The following is an 18,074-nucleotide window of genomic DNA, read 5'->3' as shown; positions in this document are numbered from 1 at the left end:
TTGGTGGAGCAAGGTACTCAGGTTTGGCACGAGGACTTAATTGCGTAACGAGTCGAACCACGTCGACGCCCGTATTGAGAGGGAGTCGCGGTGCAACTGGCTGACTCTTCCTGGGTCAGCCGATAGGCCGGTGGCGGTGGTCCGTTGGAGGAGACGGTCACCTCCGAGTTATTCTAAGGGAGATGGGGTGGAAGCGAGATGGAAAACACCGGGCGAGGTGTAGATAGTACGGTCTCCACGATTTTGGATCGAAGCCAATTCTGTCGGCGGATCTCCGCGAGAAAAGTCTCTAGGAGGCGAGCAGGGGATCGCGAGCAGTTGAAACGGGAGTGGAAACGAGCGGAAAATCGTTCGATAATTCGGATGAAGTGTGGTCAAGCGTGGCGGATGAAAAGAGATAAAGTCGAACGAGCGAAACGAAACCGGTTAGAAATCACGAGAATAATATTAAACGACGGTCAGGTGAGGTAGAGGTACACGACAATGCCAAGGTCGTGAGAGGAATTTTCATACGACACCAGGAAATGTAGGTCACTGGAACTTTTATCCGAGGCGGCAAGGTAAGTCGCTTACGATGCTTCGTTGATCAGATTCATAACGCGATAACTGCGGCACGCTTCGTCTCACGCAGTTAACCCAATTGCGCGATACCAAGGATCGCGAGCATACGGAGATACTTTCCTGTATTTCCTGGACAAACGAGTTTTGGTGTCGATTGTCTGCTACAATATATCATTGATGAAGGATGAAGCGGCTTAACGCGATAAAGTAGGCGCAGAAATGATCTATGTGGCTCTTTGCGTGAATGGGAAAAAGCAAATATTTTAGAATTGTAAAAAAATGATATTGTACGTATTATTATTTAATTAGGATGGTTATCATATTATTATTCGGAGATCAAAAATATTATTGTTCGGAGAAAAAAAGAGAAGCGTATACCTTAGCTTCCAATCTATCATTGTCATGTTTCAGATGATTCCGTTCCTGCTCCAATCGTTCCACTTTCGTTTTGAGAATCTCAAGTTCCTCCTGTTTATAAAAATATTTGTTTATATTATTTATATATTATAATTATTCGTATTAATTTATAATTAATATTTATATTTATTATTATTAGATCGTATCGATCAAAAAATGATAATAAAATAAATTAATCAAATATAATCTACGTTGAAATAATACTTATGATATATTGATTGAAAGTCATTCGAACAAATTAGATTTCTTTTAAGAAATAGCACTTCCTCAATACATCGTTTCCAATTTCTCTCACAAGTCTGGCGATGAGAAATGGTCAGTATGTAAAAATAGATAGCATGCGCTCACCGTCTTTGCCTTCAATTGATCCTCTGTTCGATGGACGTTCAATAAAGGTGCAACTTTCACGTATAATCTCCACCAGGGCCATTCTCTTACGGACATCCACTTCCTCACATTCCTTTGTATGCATCTAACTGCAAGATCTTGCAGCTGAAAAAACATTATTATTAAAAATATATTTCATCTCTCATCAATTATTAAATATTTAATTCAATGAATTATGCTCATGAGCAATTATCATTTTTCAATGAAAAATAAATATGCAAAATTTTAATTGATTTTATCTCACAAATAAATTCTCTAAATTCTAAAAATTTTAAATAAAACTCATTATTTAAAAAAATCAATGCCATATTAAGCAGTTTCAAAAAATCTGAAATGATGTCAGAGGTTACGTTTATAACACACGTTCTTGTATTATTATTATGAAGGAACACAATGGAATTTACCAACTACTAACTCCTTTCTCACAAACGCTTTGTGAAGTTGCTATAATTGGGTACAGTAAACATTCTCATTAATGAATAATTTCAGCTATTCATAAACTGTTCATACTCAACTTTTTCAAATTTAAACAATCAATTGCAACATCGAGAAACTGTAAAAACAGTTTTGTAGTCTTCTACCTTTTCAAGTCATGGATTTTATAAAACAAGTGCCCATAAGCTTATTGACGGTCGAGGAGAAGTAATTGGCGTGACCGTCGAGAAAAGGTAATTGCGTGTCATAGTTGCTATTTTAATAAACGAAATAGTTATTTTCTATACATTTTTTTTTTTTTGCAATTCTCCTTTCTCTTATAAGAAAAACATTTTTTGATGAATTTAAGGAGTTTAATGCAAGATATTTCATTATAGAAAAATAAAAACAATAGAAATTTAAAATCTTAAAGACTTATCTTGCTCATAACAATTAATATTATTAATATATTTTATAAACATAATGACAAAAGAAAGTATAATATTATTAAATTAATCATAATATTGTTTCGATGAAAATTATTTATTTAAAGAGTACTTAGTTTAATATTCATCGTTAAACGAACATGCAAAAAAAAAAAAAAAAAAGAAATTATCATAATGAAAAATATACTTTCACTAAAATTGATATTTATATATTTTATATATTTAAAAGATACAAAATAAAATAGAATTGTAAAAAAAAATTATAAGAAAGAAAAAGTTATTTTATCGGGACGCGGAAATAAATAAAGGAGCCATTTCGAAATTTCTCGAGATGAGTGAAAACTACCGGTACAGGTTCACAAGTGAAGGTGCACTTTTATAAACTCAAGAAGATGTCATGACATACTTTCAAAGTGTTGAGTTTACGACGTGCCAGATAACCTCTACACCTTGCTTGAAGAAGAATAATGTGTCCAGTTAACTTCTCGTCTCTCTGGGCCTCGAGTCGTTCCAGGGTACCTGATCTGAAAAACATCTATCGAAAAGAAATCGAGAGATTAATTCAAAGTATTCGATATTTTCCATCGCACCATAATTTTTAAATACGATATCTCTGCAGTTGACATAACTTTCATATATTTTAAAAAATAATAATTTTCCTTTCATTTATATTCTGCTAATACATATCGATTTAAAAAAATTTTTTAACGATAAAACTATGTATTATGGGAATGTAAACAATGAATATTTAATTTATCAATTAAAAATATAATTGAAGATAATTTTAATTGTACGTGTGAAGGTAAGACATTTCATTAGAATCAATTAAAGTGATGTTTATGAAATGGTATGTATTAGAATTCGCGAGAAAAAGAATAGAATGGAAAAAGGAACGGAGATATCCCTGACACGATTTTCTCGATTACATTCAGCGTGAAGTGCATTATAGTAAAAAGTTACTCACTCTCTCTTAGGAGTAATTAAACAATAAAATACCACATACGTGGTATAAAAATCACTGTTGCTTCCAAGCCAAACAGGCTAATTAAATTCTTAATAAATTTAAAAGTTTTTCAATTATTTGTTTATGCTAATTAAGTAATAAAAAAATCATACTTATTTTTAAAATTACATATTTAAATATAAAAATGACTAAAAGTAATATTCCGTCTACAAAGATTTGATTCAAAGTTAGAATCGTTTTCACGTCAGAAATATGTTGCAAGTTTATTTTAATACTGATATAATAATATATTTGATGCTTCAACCCAGCATAATTGTATCCATTTAGACACTTGCAATCAACATTTATTATCTGAAACATCATCTTGCAATCTTACTGTTTCTAAACATCCACATAATACAAGGTGAATCATTTTCAAACCGTTCTCTTCGTAGGAGAGCAGTTCAAGTTGAAAGTTGCAAGAGCACTTTCTATCAGGAAAGTCGATCGAATGGTATCAACATAAGTACTATTTAATACTGCTATATGATTAAAAAAAAAAAATGTTTACTCCATGTTTTTCTTCTTGATTGAACCAGTATTTTATGACGATGTTACAGCTAAATATCATAGATCATAAGATTTCACAAATAAGAAAGATACATACACCTTTTTTCCCTTCAATATCTAATCCATATTTATCAAAATCACTTTAAATTTTACCCTGTAAATTTATCTTCCTACCACAATTAAACAAAATTTTCATATTTACTAATAAGATGTCATTTGTATATAAACTTATATACATTTAGTATATACGTTAGTAAGAACTTTTTATCAGTTAAACTTATCGTCGATATTTAATTAAATTAGCGATCATTCTCGACAAGTATCTAATGGATCTAGAAGGCCAATAATTAAGCGACGGACCTGTCGTTCATCGTTGTAGGATCTGCAAGCTTTCCATTGGTCTTTACCCGTTTGCTCGCCAACTTTCGCGTTCTCTCCTTTGCAGCTGTCGATGCTACTAGCACCGCTCGAAGTCGATACGCTTCCTCGAACGACCACCGACGGCTTCTTTTCCGGTTCTAGCCTGGTCACGATCGACGTAGCGTCGTACACACCGATCTCACGAAGCTCGTTCCGCTCGAAGAACGGTTCTTTGCCAAAATCCCGAGTCACACTTTGCACGCCTTCCTTCCACTCGATCTCGTTCTCGTTGCTCATGTGGCCACTGTCCTCCGAGCAATTCCCATCCGAAGTGTACCCATTGTAATCGTGTATGTTTTTAACATCGATACTTTTCTTCAACGTGGTCATCGACGGTTCGATCGTGGCCGCGTCAGTTGTGGATCGTGCCTTGATCCAGGGATCTTTCACCTCCTTCGACGCTTCTGCGTTCTTACAATTGAAGAAATTCACCAGATGCTCGATCTCCTTGGCCCTTTTGCCCACCGACTGTTTACTCTTCGCTTCCTGCTTGATCTCGTTGTTCCTCTGACAACTGGACTTTACCTGTTCCGTGTTCGAACTCGCGTCGGATACATGATCGATCTTCCTCTCTGTGTCTTTGACCACTTGCTTCTCCCAGTTCTTCCTCAGCTCTTGAATATTCGACGTCTCCTTTTTCTTCTTCGACTCCTCGATAACATACTCCTGCCTCTCCACCTTCTCGTACTCCATCCGACTTCTCAACTCCTTGGCCGAGTTCATCGTCATGTTTTTAACCTCCGCCGAGTTACTACTCTTTTTCTCGTTAATTTGAACCTTCCTCGTCGATTCTTCCCTTCTCTCCGAACTCTCTTCGATCCTGATCACCGTCGAGGTGTACCGTTGATAGGGCTGGCCGATCTTTCTATCGGTCTCGTCGTTCCGTTTAACATCGATCTCTTGCGCCTCGTAGACAGGATTGGTTCTACGAGGGGGAGCAGCGTCCACGCAGTCGGTAGACGCGACCATGGTCGCACGGGCGTGCTCGTCGTCATCGACGTCGTCGTCCAATTGAGCCATCAGTCGAGCGACACGTTCTTCCAGGTTGCTGGTGTACGCTCTTGCCGGCTGACGATTCTCAATCGAGGCGCAACTGAACGCCTCGCGACAATTCTCATAGATACGTTCGTCCATAGAACGATCGAGGTCGACGTCGTCGAACGGCACCGGCTGCATCGTCGGCTCCACGGCTCGATCTACCTGCGATAGATCGGCCAGAGATCGACCCACACGAATGTTTCGATGCGCCAAAAGGGGGATTTTACTTGGCTTCCTACCAGGGACATCGTTCCTGTTCGACGCTTGCACGCTCCACAAGCTGGCCGATCTATTGATCGATTTCCGCCGTGGAATATCTTGCTTCTTCTCCATCGTCATCCGTCTGCTCGATTCGCAATCGTACGTCCCGTTCATTCTGAACGACTCCTCTCCACCGTTTCGAGCGTCCACGGACACGCAGCCCAAACTGACCGAACGATCTAGGGTAGCCTTCTTCCTCAAAGCTTCCGGTTTCTTCGGCAATTTTCCAGGGACGTAGGACAATCCCTTTTTGAGAAGCGCTCGATCCTCGAGGATCGTGCAGGAAGAGCTGATCGATCTCGTCACGTGTCTCTTCTCGTTTCGAATTATCTTCTGATTCGACGTGCATCTCGACGATTCGACGCCGCTGTCCGGTGTCCGGCCGCGCAACTTGTTGCTCGGACATGTGACGCGCGTCTTCGTCGATTCCACGGAAAAACCGGGACGAACCGTGGCGTAGTCGTTGGATACGATCTTGCCGCTCGTTCTAACAGGTGGCACGGTTTTTACCACTCGTGGCGACTTACTTGCGAGTGTCGATCTGCTGCTCTGATCGGGCGGGTTCATCATCTGTTTCTGTCTTGGAACCGAGAGCGGTGCTTTCGACACGTTCGGGCTGCTCTTAGCTTTGACCAACCGCGAACCAGCGTTTCCTGGCCACCTGGCTGCGTTCTCTAACATCTTGTTAATATATATATATATATTTTGGAAATTAATTGGAAACAAAGAAATCTTCTATACGTCGATTAGATTACGATAGATTCTTGTTTGTCGATCGATTAATATTCGTCCAATTTGAAAAGACAATTGCTACATTGCCTTTGAATAAACGTGGCGATGTTTCTCTCGTTGGACAGTCCACGCACACGATCTCGATACAGGAATTCAAGCGACTTTTCTGTTCACTTGCTTCAATACCCGATACTCCGTATCTCGTCTTCCTCTTCCGCGCCGATCACCACCGGCATTTTCCTCGAACCAACAGCCGTCATTGGCTCTGAACACTGGCCGCTCCTGGACAACAACCGTGTCGTACGTTTCCTGCACTTGAACACGTTTGGGAATGGAGCCTCGGGGAGAGAGAAAGAGAGAAAGAGAAAGAGAGAGAGAGAGAGAGAGAGAGAGAGAGAGAGAGAGAGAAAAAGAGGGATTTCCTCTTGCGTGGAGAACGAGCCGCGACTAAGTACCGTAAAAGCTGCGTAAAAATGGACGCGCGTTTTATGGTTGCAATAGGAAGAGGAGGGAGGAGAGAAACAGAGAGACAGAGGAGAGTTAAATGGATACAAAGAGGGACGTAGAAAGAAAAGAAGATAGAGAAAATTTGAGAAAGATATTAAAGAGAGAGAGAGAAAGAGAGAGAGAGGAAAATCGTCTATACGCCGTCTTTTTCTTATTCTTTGTAATAAACTTTTGAGATGATGGAATCATTAAGTACTCGGCCGTTTGTCGATCATCTTAATTGAAGCCAACCAAGTTTCTCTCCTTCGATATAAAATATTAAACATTCCAAGTTGTTTTCTTAATTTATATTTGTTATAGAATTTGGTAATATTTTTGAATGAATAGATATGAATCGGTTGATTGGAAATGGCAATGAAATATTGGAGTTTTGAATAATATTTTTTATATATTCATTTTATAAATATATTTAAGAAAAAAGAAAGAAATATTATAATTGGATATTCTTATAATAATGTTCGTATATTCGGGATAATCAGCATGATAATCAATTATTTGTGCAAATCACGGTAAAACTATATTAAGTATCAAATACATAGGCCATTATTTATAAGAAATCGTAGTTTAATTTTTATACGTAAAATAATATTAAATAAGATTAAATATCTTGAAATTGTCTATAATCTAATTTAAATTGTTACGATCATATCTCAAGAGTATCTCGAGAATAATATGGAACTAAGAACTGCTTTATTATTCGATATTATAAATCATCGAAATAGGAATTTTTTTTTATAAATAAAAGATGGATAGAAGAAGCTTTCTTATTTCTTTAGAGAAAAGCAGAATAATAATTTCTTGTCTCATTTAATTGAAGACTTTCTTCTTATGAATTGAATCTGTGATAATAAGAAATCAAAGGATTTAATAAAATAAAATGTTATCCATGATTAATTAAATTCTCGTTTCAAATTAGCCATTGTAAAGAATTTAAGCATATATAAAATGGAATATTCATAGAATATTTTCTTGGAAAAGTTTTCTTAATTGAATGAATTAATGATCACACAATAAAAAAGGATTTCCCTCGCATAGAATTAATTCAATTTGGTGAGACAATTTAGTCAAAGAGAAATTAAGTTGAATCGAATGAAAGCGATAAAATATTTACTACATGTCCTATAAATTAAAAAAATCATATATATTTATTTCATTTTTAAAAGAATGACAAACTGTAAAACTGTAAGAATCATAAAAATGGAGAAAAATATAAAGAAATGAGTTAAATGCAAATTAGTCATTGTTTTTCAATTCAGAAGAATGCGACATACAACAAGCTCGTAAACTTCGTTTTATTTACGAGATAAGGATATTTAATCTTATTCCAAGCCTATAAATTATCTTATTAGAAAAGTATAAATCGTATAAAAGTTCCAAAATACGTAATTGAAATATCCTAAAATTTTGGCATTAATTAAAGTCAGATGTAAGTCAATGTAAGAAACTTTGCATAAACTTTGCTCATAAAAGAATTATTTATTATTACTTCCCTCTCAAAATGGAATCAAGTTTTATTTGAAATATTTTTCAAATAACGAATGACGTAGACTTTATACACAATTTAACAATTTAACAATCTTTAATGTTAAAGATTATTAACAATTTTAGACAATCCTCCAATTCTTATAAATTTTTTACTTAAAAATTTCTGTTCCCGTAGAAAACGATCTGAAATTCTACGACCCTGTTATTAAAACGTTTGCAAATGGCTTTAACGATCAAATCAACTTCTTCTCGGATAATTTTAACTCTTGCAGGTAATCAATTCTACGATTATCCAGTAACTAATCATCTTCAGTAACTACTATACACGTTTATTTTATCACTTTCTTACAACACTCTTCTTACACGTTATGCTTCTCCTTAATAACTCTTTACTCGTTATAATTCCCAGACTTAATGCCTATTCGCAATAACGTTTAATTCGCAAATAAATAAACACCTGCAGCGAATTTCCATCAACAATTACATTCATTTCTTTTTTTTTTTTTTTTTATAGATTCATGGATCTCAAGCGCGATCGACAAGATCCTCGAAGCAAAATTTCGTCTCTGAACGTGTGTAATGATCGGTCGTCCCGAAAAGAATCCCGTTACGCCACTAACTTTCTATCGTTAAGGTAAAACACCGCTCGATTTGTCGTTGGACGCGAGAATACGTTTAACCAAATGGACGATAAGCTTTACGATAGAACGATCGAGCAAATGCTTTCGGCAAGATAATTCAAACGAAGATGATGAAGCGACGTGCGCTCGCGCGAATGCGAGTCCGCTACTTCCAACTTGATCTGTATTTACCGTTATCGAACTTAAAAGGTACCATACAGGCCATAGACTCTCTTTATCTCTTCTCTCTCTTCTCTCTCTTCTTTCTCTCTTTCTTTCTCTGTCTCTTTATCTCTCCTTCCTGCTTTTCTTACCGAGTTAATTGAGAAATCGACCCTCCGACGTTATCCATTCTTCCCTATCTTCCTCCGTCCGTCTCCGCACGATCGAAGCAATCGACCATCGTTAAAGCTCGATTCATAATAGTGGTCGAAGGTATGCTCGGACATCATTTTTATGCGTAATCCAGACAGAGAAAATATTGACAGAAAGTGATTTGATTGAAAATGTTGATCGTAGAACGGTCAAGATCGAGGTACACCTGACGGTGTTCGACTTGGATCGTCTATTGAGAACGATCGAAAAGAAGTATGGATGCGATTAATAGATTAATTTAAAGATTAAATCGTACGATTTCAGCAGCGAAAAGCATCGTAATAAATATTCATCTCACGAAACGAATATACGATATAATCCTGCAGCAATTCCAATTATTTCCGATTGGTATTTGGTAAAATTTTACGTAGCTCGAGATCTTCGACCGCTACTGTGAATCAAGCTTAAATCGGTATTTAACGTGCTCGCTCTCCACGACAATGCAGCCTTCTCCACCGGCTCGTTTGTTTCTTACATACCTATTTGACAATGGGAACGTGCTTTACTACACTTGTTCCGCGATACGAATCACCGCCGACCGAGGGGGTGGTTCTCCGTCACGATTGATATTCGAACCTCTCCTCAACCTCTCCGATTAGGAAGAAATCCTTCGAAGCTCAGGAAACATTTTCACGATCGCCTGTCGTCACGATCGACTCGACCATGTCGAACGAACGTCCCATTCTTACGAGCTCTCCTTCTTGTTAACCAAAACGCACCAAAACGGAACCACTGGAGGTGAAACGGACGATCAGAGTGATGAGAGGTGACGCGCGGGTGATAGGGAATAAAAATGTTAATAGAACGAAACGAGAATGACTAAGAAGAGTGTTTGCAGCCTGGTACGCAAATCATGGAACCGAAATGGAACCGATGCCCCTGATCGGAATCGAGACCAACCGCGAACTGACTGAGTGCAGAAAACTTTGTACGAGTCAGGTGCAAGTTCCTGCCCCCCTCTTGATCGCTCGCTCGGCCCCCCTTTACTCACGATATGCTATACGGTCTCTCTTGTGGCGCTGGCTCAAACAGTTTATTCCCTTTTACACGCATCGTATTCGTGTCTCGAGAGAACAATCTAATGGGGAAGAGAAAAGGGGACGGAGGGAGGTAACGTTAGAATCTCCGTAATCTTGTGAAAAGTGGGAATAGCTTAAGACGTTCGTAATAATAACGGCTACATAATGATATAATTTTCACGTTTTTTTTTTTTTTTTTTTTTTTGCTTTTCGATAAAATAAATTTAAATGTGTGTATATATTTTTTTAAATGTGTATAATTTAATTTTTTTGCGATAGATAGATAGATTTTCGCGTAATAGAAAATTTTGTTCCTATATCTCGTTATTATTATTTATATGTATATATATATATATATAATAGAAATTTCGTGCGGACTAATGCTAATAACGGTTTCGTTACACATGCAGAGGCAATCGCACAAATTCAAGTATAAATTAAAGAAGAGACTAGTTGCATCGCCAAGAATCCGATTTAAATATGCAGAAGTTGTTTCCGCAAACGAAGTAAGATTACGATTTAAGGGTAGCGGTGCGGGGATGATCATTGCATAATGATCGAATTAGTATTCTCGTTAGAAGAGATACGGGGGAAAACGAATTACAATTGATTCTGAACGAATCTTTCTCTTTCTTCAATTTCAATTTAAAGAATTCGAAGGATGCGACTGGAGAAAATGTGCTTGGGGGAGGGGGGACTGTTCCACTCTTTTTTACAGATTCGAACAATGCAAATTTATGGTAAACCGAGACGTTAAACGATTTTTCAGTAATCGTGACAAGCTTGCAATTAAATAATACTTTCATTATTGGAATACATTATTGAAACGTACTGATTAAAAAAAGCAAAGAGTGAAATAGAGAAAAAAGATTTTGTTTCTTATTTTAGCCAGCAACCTCCATTTATTTTAATGCCTACGATTAGCATGGATATCAACAGGTACTACTAATAGCTTAGCATTTCGTGTCTTAGGATTTACGACACGTTTGTCTCATTATTAAGGGTATAAATTTCCTTGTTCATCCTTTTATTTCCAAGACCAATATTCACACAATGCTTCCGTCTCCAATACCTGTTAGTAATTTGTAGTTTATGCTATAATCACACCGTGTCTAAATATATCCCTTTGATGTTTAATGTCCTTTTAAAAGGAGACATTTCGTATATTTACAATTTAGTAAGTATACATTAGCGGTTACGAACGGGACGGTATTATCGCCACCAATAATCAATCCAACCATCGCCACTTCGACACTTTCGAACGTTTCGAATTCGAGTTTTTTGCAAGTTTCTGAAAATTTTTAAAGGCCAATCTCAGTCCGTCGTTTCCAGACACCGTGTATACCAGGCGTATACACACAAGTCGCGACGGAAATTTCGCAGGTCTCGCGAAAGCGAGGTCGTGGGGCCGTTCCTCCCGTACGCATAGAAAAGGCCGCGTTCAGCCCGATCGATAGATCTTCGCGGAGATGGCAGTTGCATCGCGAAATTGGAAGCCATGTCGGGAACGGTGTTGGAAAGCTGTTGTCGGGAATGTCCGCTGGCCTACTGACGAACAGGAGAAAGGAGACGATATGGGAGGAGAATATACGGGAGAGCATCGGCAGGAGAAAAGAATATTGGCCGCGTTATGAAATCGCGGGATTCTTTTACTGTCTTAAAAATCGAAAATATCGGATTGTCCATGTCGTTCGTGACGATTTTTTGGCAACGATCGAAGAGCGAACGATTTGATTGTTTGTAGAGTGGTTCACTTGGTTCTTTTGGCGAAGATCAATTGAAATTTGTCTTGCTTATTTTTCTCTTGATTTAAATTTAAAATTGCCTTAATACAGAATCGCGAAGATTTTTAAGTAGCTAAATGAATTATACGAACTATTTCTGAATCATCTGAAATCAATTAGAAATTGGAATTAGATGATATTTTTATTGATATTAAGATAATTTGAAGAATAATTAGAATTTTTTTTCATTATGAAAAAAATGAAATTGTAATTGTAGAGGAGGATAGATATGTAAATCATCGAATTTAATGTCAATTTAATAATAAATTCGTTAACCTCATTAACCTCATTAATGGTTAAAATTAATTTGTTAATTTGTTTTTCCAATATCGGTGTCATAAATTTCTAAGTATTCAAGTGTTTCTTTATTTAAAGAAACAATTTTTCTTCCATCTAATTATAAAATAAATTAAATAAATCTAATTGTAGAATAAATTAAATTTTCTTATTAATCTTTTGCAGTTAGTAAAAGGAATAAAACGCGGTTGGTGATTAGTAACAACTCGGTAAACATTTCTAAATAAGAAGATATCAGATTCAATCAGAAAAGTGAAAGCGTATTAACATCCTGAACAAATCTATATTTACGTCTACTTTATGAAAGATGTTCCGCGTGGATTACGATTGATATTCACGATAATTCCAACAAATTTCCTGACGCGACAACTAGAAGATTTCTTTTCACTTTTTTAATTGCTATCGAAGGTGTGACATGATAAATGGCTTTCTATCTTGTCCAACTGTTATTATTGATATTTAAAATCGCGTTGATTTTACTTAAATTACTTCCTCTAACTAAATTTCACTCGGATATCGATTCAACGTGAATTTGCCGTGTGTATTCTTCAATTGATTCAATTGACTAAGTTAAACGAGGCTTTAGTTCTTCAGCGGGATAAAAGAAACGAGGAATTCACGGTGAACTTGAACGATGTAACAGAAAAGCTGAAGAAACCGCTTCTTGGCATCCGCTTCCGCCAGAGAAGAACGATCACGTGGGAGAAATTCATTGTAAACTGTGAATACTAAGATCTTCGATATATCTCCATTTGATTTATATTGTTTTATTTTGTTACTTCGTTAAGTAATATTATTTTACTTAATATTATTTTTACTTTGTTCCTCAAGAAATATTATGATATCAAGTTTTTCAAGAACAGTTTTATTTCTTTTCAAATTCTTTAGAAACATTTATCTAAAAAAATATTATCATTATTGCAAAATTGTTTTATTCGTCAAATGCAAAACTGTTACAGAATTTATCTCTAAAGAAAGTAAATATCACGTTCAAAATTTTTGTGATTTTTTTCATTCTATTTTTTTTTTTGCACAAAGTTATCGACTTTTGCTGTCTGTCACATTCAACATCATTCACTTTTATTTTATCCACGCTCTTTTTATCCCTTTTTAGCACACTTTCGATCTTTTTGCGATTCCCACCTGTTTCGTGACAAATATGAAATTATTCATACGTCACGAGTCATTCCTTTCAAAGGCATTCAAACGCATTCCTCGAAGAACCAGCGTACCAACTTTATATTCCGTCTCGTCATCCATCTTTCCTTTGAATCTGATTTCGATTGAAAGGTAAATACACTGTCTATTCGTGAACGCACTTGTACAGTACGTTTAAACCGTGTATACTAAGTGTAATTTAAATTAGGAAAAGCTATATATATATATATATATAAAATTGTTTCTTACATAATTACATAACTTACATAATAATACGCGCAATAATCTTTCGTAAATGAAAAAAAAAAGGGAAAAGATATTTTTTTTTTCATTTCTTTCCATTGAAAAAATTCCTTTAAGAGCCAACAATAATTAAACATCAGGGATGACTACTACTGGTTCCGTGATCTCGATCACGATCTGGCAAGTTACCGCGTTTGTCGTGCGAACCTGACCTAGCGCGTTAGCCAGTTAAATTAAAACTTGTCGCGTTTCTCTATTACCAAGCTGCGATGGATTTCCAAACGCGCAACAGGCATTAACAGCACGCGGAAAACCGACTTAAGCCTCGTTCAAATTAATCAAACGTTACTTGAATTCGAATAATTTGAATGATTCGAGAATTCGAATAACTTAACTTCAAACAACAATAATTTAACAGCTGAAATGAGATGTATCTAAAAAGACGGTAATGTTTATTAACGTGATCAATAATAAGAGAGAAGATTTATAATAAGAGAGAAATTTTGGACTTATTGTCAAATCACACATGTGTTTTCACCTCTAACATTCCGATTCACCGAGCGGAAAAAATTGATCGAATGTAAGAGACAACGAGGTCTGATCGCATCGAACATTAATATCGTTATTAATTTCCAACGAATCCGTTCACGCGTTTATTCGTGGTATCGATTGGCGGAATTGAACAGCGAATTATTTGCGATGCTAGACACGCACGAATAGCAGGCGTACACGATCAACGGTCACATTTCCGCTGTGGAAACCTTACTCCGGATATTTCGGGAGTGAAGATTCCTAGCCGCGCATTTAAACAGAAGCGATACTATTCGAACAGTTGTGTATGTTTGTTATCGATCGTGTTATCGATTGAGCGGATTCTGTTGTCATACCTCTTTTGTTCGATTAATAATTTTGTCAGGACAATACATTTGCAATATAAACGGCTTGAACGGCTTCTTAATTACATAATGTAAAAAGGAGATTTATATATTTTATCCGATCGAATTTCATTCTCTTTCTTCTATTCTGTAAAAGTAGTATAAATATTATTTTTATATATATTTTTATTGCAAATTTATTGCATTGTAATTTATTACATAACATATAAGATATGTAAGTAGGTGATTGAAATATATATCTACATATACTGGTCCTACATGTTGTTCTTCATTTTCTATTTCGATTGAAACTTTCTATGCGGTACCCACATAAGACAAACCATTTAGAATTTTAACTGTATTTTCATAATAATATTATGTGGTGTTTATGATATATACTTTCTAAAATTTAATGTATTAAGAACCGTTTCTACTTATATATTCAATGGGAGTTTAACTGTCTTCAATTGGTGTTCATCTACATACACATTCGGTGGGGTGAACATTTAGTCATATTTAATATCGACACATACAGGTGCATCTATCAGTGAACTAACAGGAAAACCTATAATGGTTATGATGTTTAGAATGCGACGCCAATCGTACACACAGTAATGTTTATCAATATAACTGTTCAACGTATTTGGGATTTGGAAATTACTTTTAGTTATCATTATCTTATAATATTATTTTAATTTAATATTATCTTAATTTGCAATATATTTAAGTACTTCTTTATAAATTTTTTTCAATTAATATATTGTAAATTTAAGAAAAATTTCCAACAAACTTTACGAGTAATAATTTATTATTTCAAACTATTATTTTTTTATCTTTATTTCAAATGAAATTTGTATGTAAGTTTGTTATGGAATGTATTAATCTAATAATTTTATATATTAATTGATGTTCAAAAAATTTCAAAAAAATCAAGAATATGAAGTATGTTAACTGGTTCAACAACTGTCCTATAAAAACACGCGAATCATAAGTGGCCTGAAAATCAGAAAAGTGTTGCAATTAATGTAGGTCAATTATGTATATCTTATAATACGTTTTAATTTGTTCTAACTTTGTTTAACATTACAACAGATTATTTATCGATGATTCAATATTAAAAAAGATTAATATCAAGCAATGATTATTAAAATTTTATCCAAATAAAATATATGATTTATCTTAATTAAGTCAATAAATTACGTTTCATATGATTCAAGTCAATAAATGTTTCATTCAAACCTGTTATTTTATTGTGAATGCAATTATTAACACATTATTGAATTTTACTGTGAAAGGTTAATAATTATGTGTGGAAGCATAAATATTTTTTCGTCTGGTGCAACTGAAACTTGCAGAATGCTTTCTCGTTAAATAATTTATATACTTCAATGAAATTCTACCTTCTCGACCACCTTTAGAAAACACATTGTGCATATTATTCTTCATTCCATTATCTCCGTCACAACATAATTATTCTCGTCTCAACGACAAGAAAAGAAGTTCGATCTTTCCTTTCTGTTATCTGGTAGATCTGAACCCGTTCACAATAATATTATATAAAATAATGTTATTATTTTTTTTTCATAATTTTTTTCTGACACAAACATATAAACATTTAATAGAATTTCTGTTTCTGACTAACATTATTACACGCTTATTATGATTATTACTATATTTATTATTCGATAATTTTCATTTTGAATTTTATTTTTTAATTCAACAAAATAATAAACAAATGATATCAATTGAAATACGCTACTTATTAAATAATAATTAATATTATTTCCATTCACTTCCATTGTCTCACAATTAAAATAACAGAATAATAAAAATTCTTATTCTTCGATTTTTTATTTTAATTTCAAATCAAACTTTTGAAGTTTTGGCCAGATTTGTTATCTATATATATCATAGTGGCTCGTATTTTTTTCCTACTTCCGTGTTCGTTAATTCGTCGGATCCGTTGCGAGGAACAAATTGGACCACACGGTTGTTTCGAAGAAAAACAGACGGTAGAAAGAAAAGAAAAGAGGTGTACGTGCAAGGTGGAACACTTTCGCGACGAAAAGGCCCCGGGCAACGCAAGTTCTGCGAACAAGCAGAGGTTCTGAAGAGTGCAATGATTTCTATATGGGCCACGAGAAAGTCACTAGCGCGTGTCGCTTTTTTTTTCCATGGGTATTCGACCCTTTTGCACTTTCGCGGTCAAACGATCCTCTTCTTTGGGTTTTTGCTTCGAAAATTAATCTTGCCTCGATAATCGATGATTCGAATTGTAATGAGATCAATCTTCTTGGATCCAAAGATTCCAAGATTTTGTACAAGTAAATAGGATAATAAGTGTATTCGTGAAATTTTGGAAAATCAATTTCTTAAAGCCAAAACGAATAAGAAAATTGATGTATAAAAATATCGGTTAAGAAGTTTATTTATTTATTAAATTACAAGCAATTAAAATTTTATTTAAACGAAGCGAGAGAGAAAAAAGAAGATAAAGTTAAAGAAGATAAAATAAAGAAGATAAAGTTAAAAATAATTAATTATATTTTTTATAATTTCGATATCTTTTTGTATCAATTTTTTTGTGTTTGTTTCTAAAATCGATCTTCCAAAAGTGTATGATGAATATATAAAATAAATAAGTTTTCGATTGAAAATCACAGCAGTAATCGAGAAATTGAGAATCACTGTTTTATTACACTGTAACTCTATCTACAATTTTCAAAAATTTTATCATGTTTTTCGACTAATTTTCCACAGAGCACATTATTTACTTTTTACTTTACTTATGATTATTCCTATAACGGAACATTCTAATAATCGCAGTTCATCTTTAAAATGTGCATAGTAATTTCACAGGGAAGGAAAAAAAAAAATAATAAAAAATAATAAAAAAAAAAAAAAAAAAAAAAAGGAAAGAATAGAAATAACGGTATTTTTTCCCTTAAGCAAACTTAGTTACATCAGCAATGTTCTTCATATATCCTTAATAGCATAAGAAATAATTGCATGTACATAAATTGAACACATCATTTAAATGAATATACTTATTGCATATATGTTAAGTGCACGTACAAAAGATCGTAACGACATAAAACGAGTCTACTTTATAGCTTGTGTGACATTTTCTTCCCCATAGGTTAAATAGTATGCAATTACAAATGTGTTTTGTTTTCTTTCGTTGTTTTTTATGTACACAATCGTGTGTTAATTCATTAGGAATTGTGTTAATAGAATAGCTATTTTTTTTTTTTTCAGTCAAAGATGACATACATAGCTGTTGTTCGCAGTTTCGTATTACTCTCCATTATTATTGAATTATTATACGAAGAAGTAACAATGAGAGAAATAAAAAAAAATTTTTGTAAAATTAAATACGTTTGCCAAGAATCAAAAAATAAACAAATTATAAATTGCAAAAGAAAAAAATTAAAAAAAATATACAAATCATGTCTATAATTACAATGTTACTTTCATGCATCGTAAAGCAACGACATAATAATTCATCAATAGAAAATACGC

General features: G+C 34.5%; 1 protein-coding gene across 3 annotated transcripts in view; it reads right to left on the bottom strand.

Moving 5' to 3' along the window:
• Window positions 1–18,074, bottom strand: part of LOC122712553 (unconventional myosin-XVIIIa) — a 59,662-nt gene that overhangs the window by 8,636 nt on the left and 32,952 nt on the right. For all 3 annotated transcript variants that reach the window (XM_043932275.1, XM_043932276.1, XM_043932278.1), the window contains 3 exons: window positions 2,632–2,760; window positions 1,327–1,470; window positions 940–1,029 (listed from right to left, as the gene is read on the bottom strand). In XM_043932275.1, the coding sequence (XP_043788210.1) occupies window positions 940–1,029; window positions 1,327–1,470; window positions 2,632–2,760 (363 nt within the window). The remainder of the gene's footprint in view (window positions 1–939; window positions 1,030–1,326; window positions 1,471–2,631; window positions 2,761–18,074) is intronic.

This window comes from Apis laboriosa, unplaced genomic scaffold (assembly GCF_014066325.1).
Source record: "Apis laboriosa isolate Shangri-la unplaced genomic scaffold, ASM1406632v1 scaffold202_cov151, whole genome shotgun sequence".
Lineage (NCBI taxonomy): Eukaryota > Metazoa > Arthropoda > Insecta > Hymenoptera > Apidae > Apis > Apis laboriosa.
The sequence above is the reverse complement of the archived record's forward strand: the minus strand, read 5'-3'. Positions and strand labels throughout refer to the sequence as shown.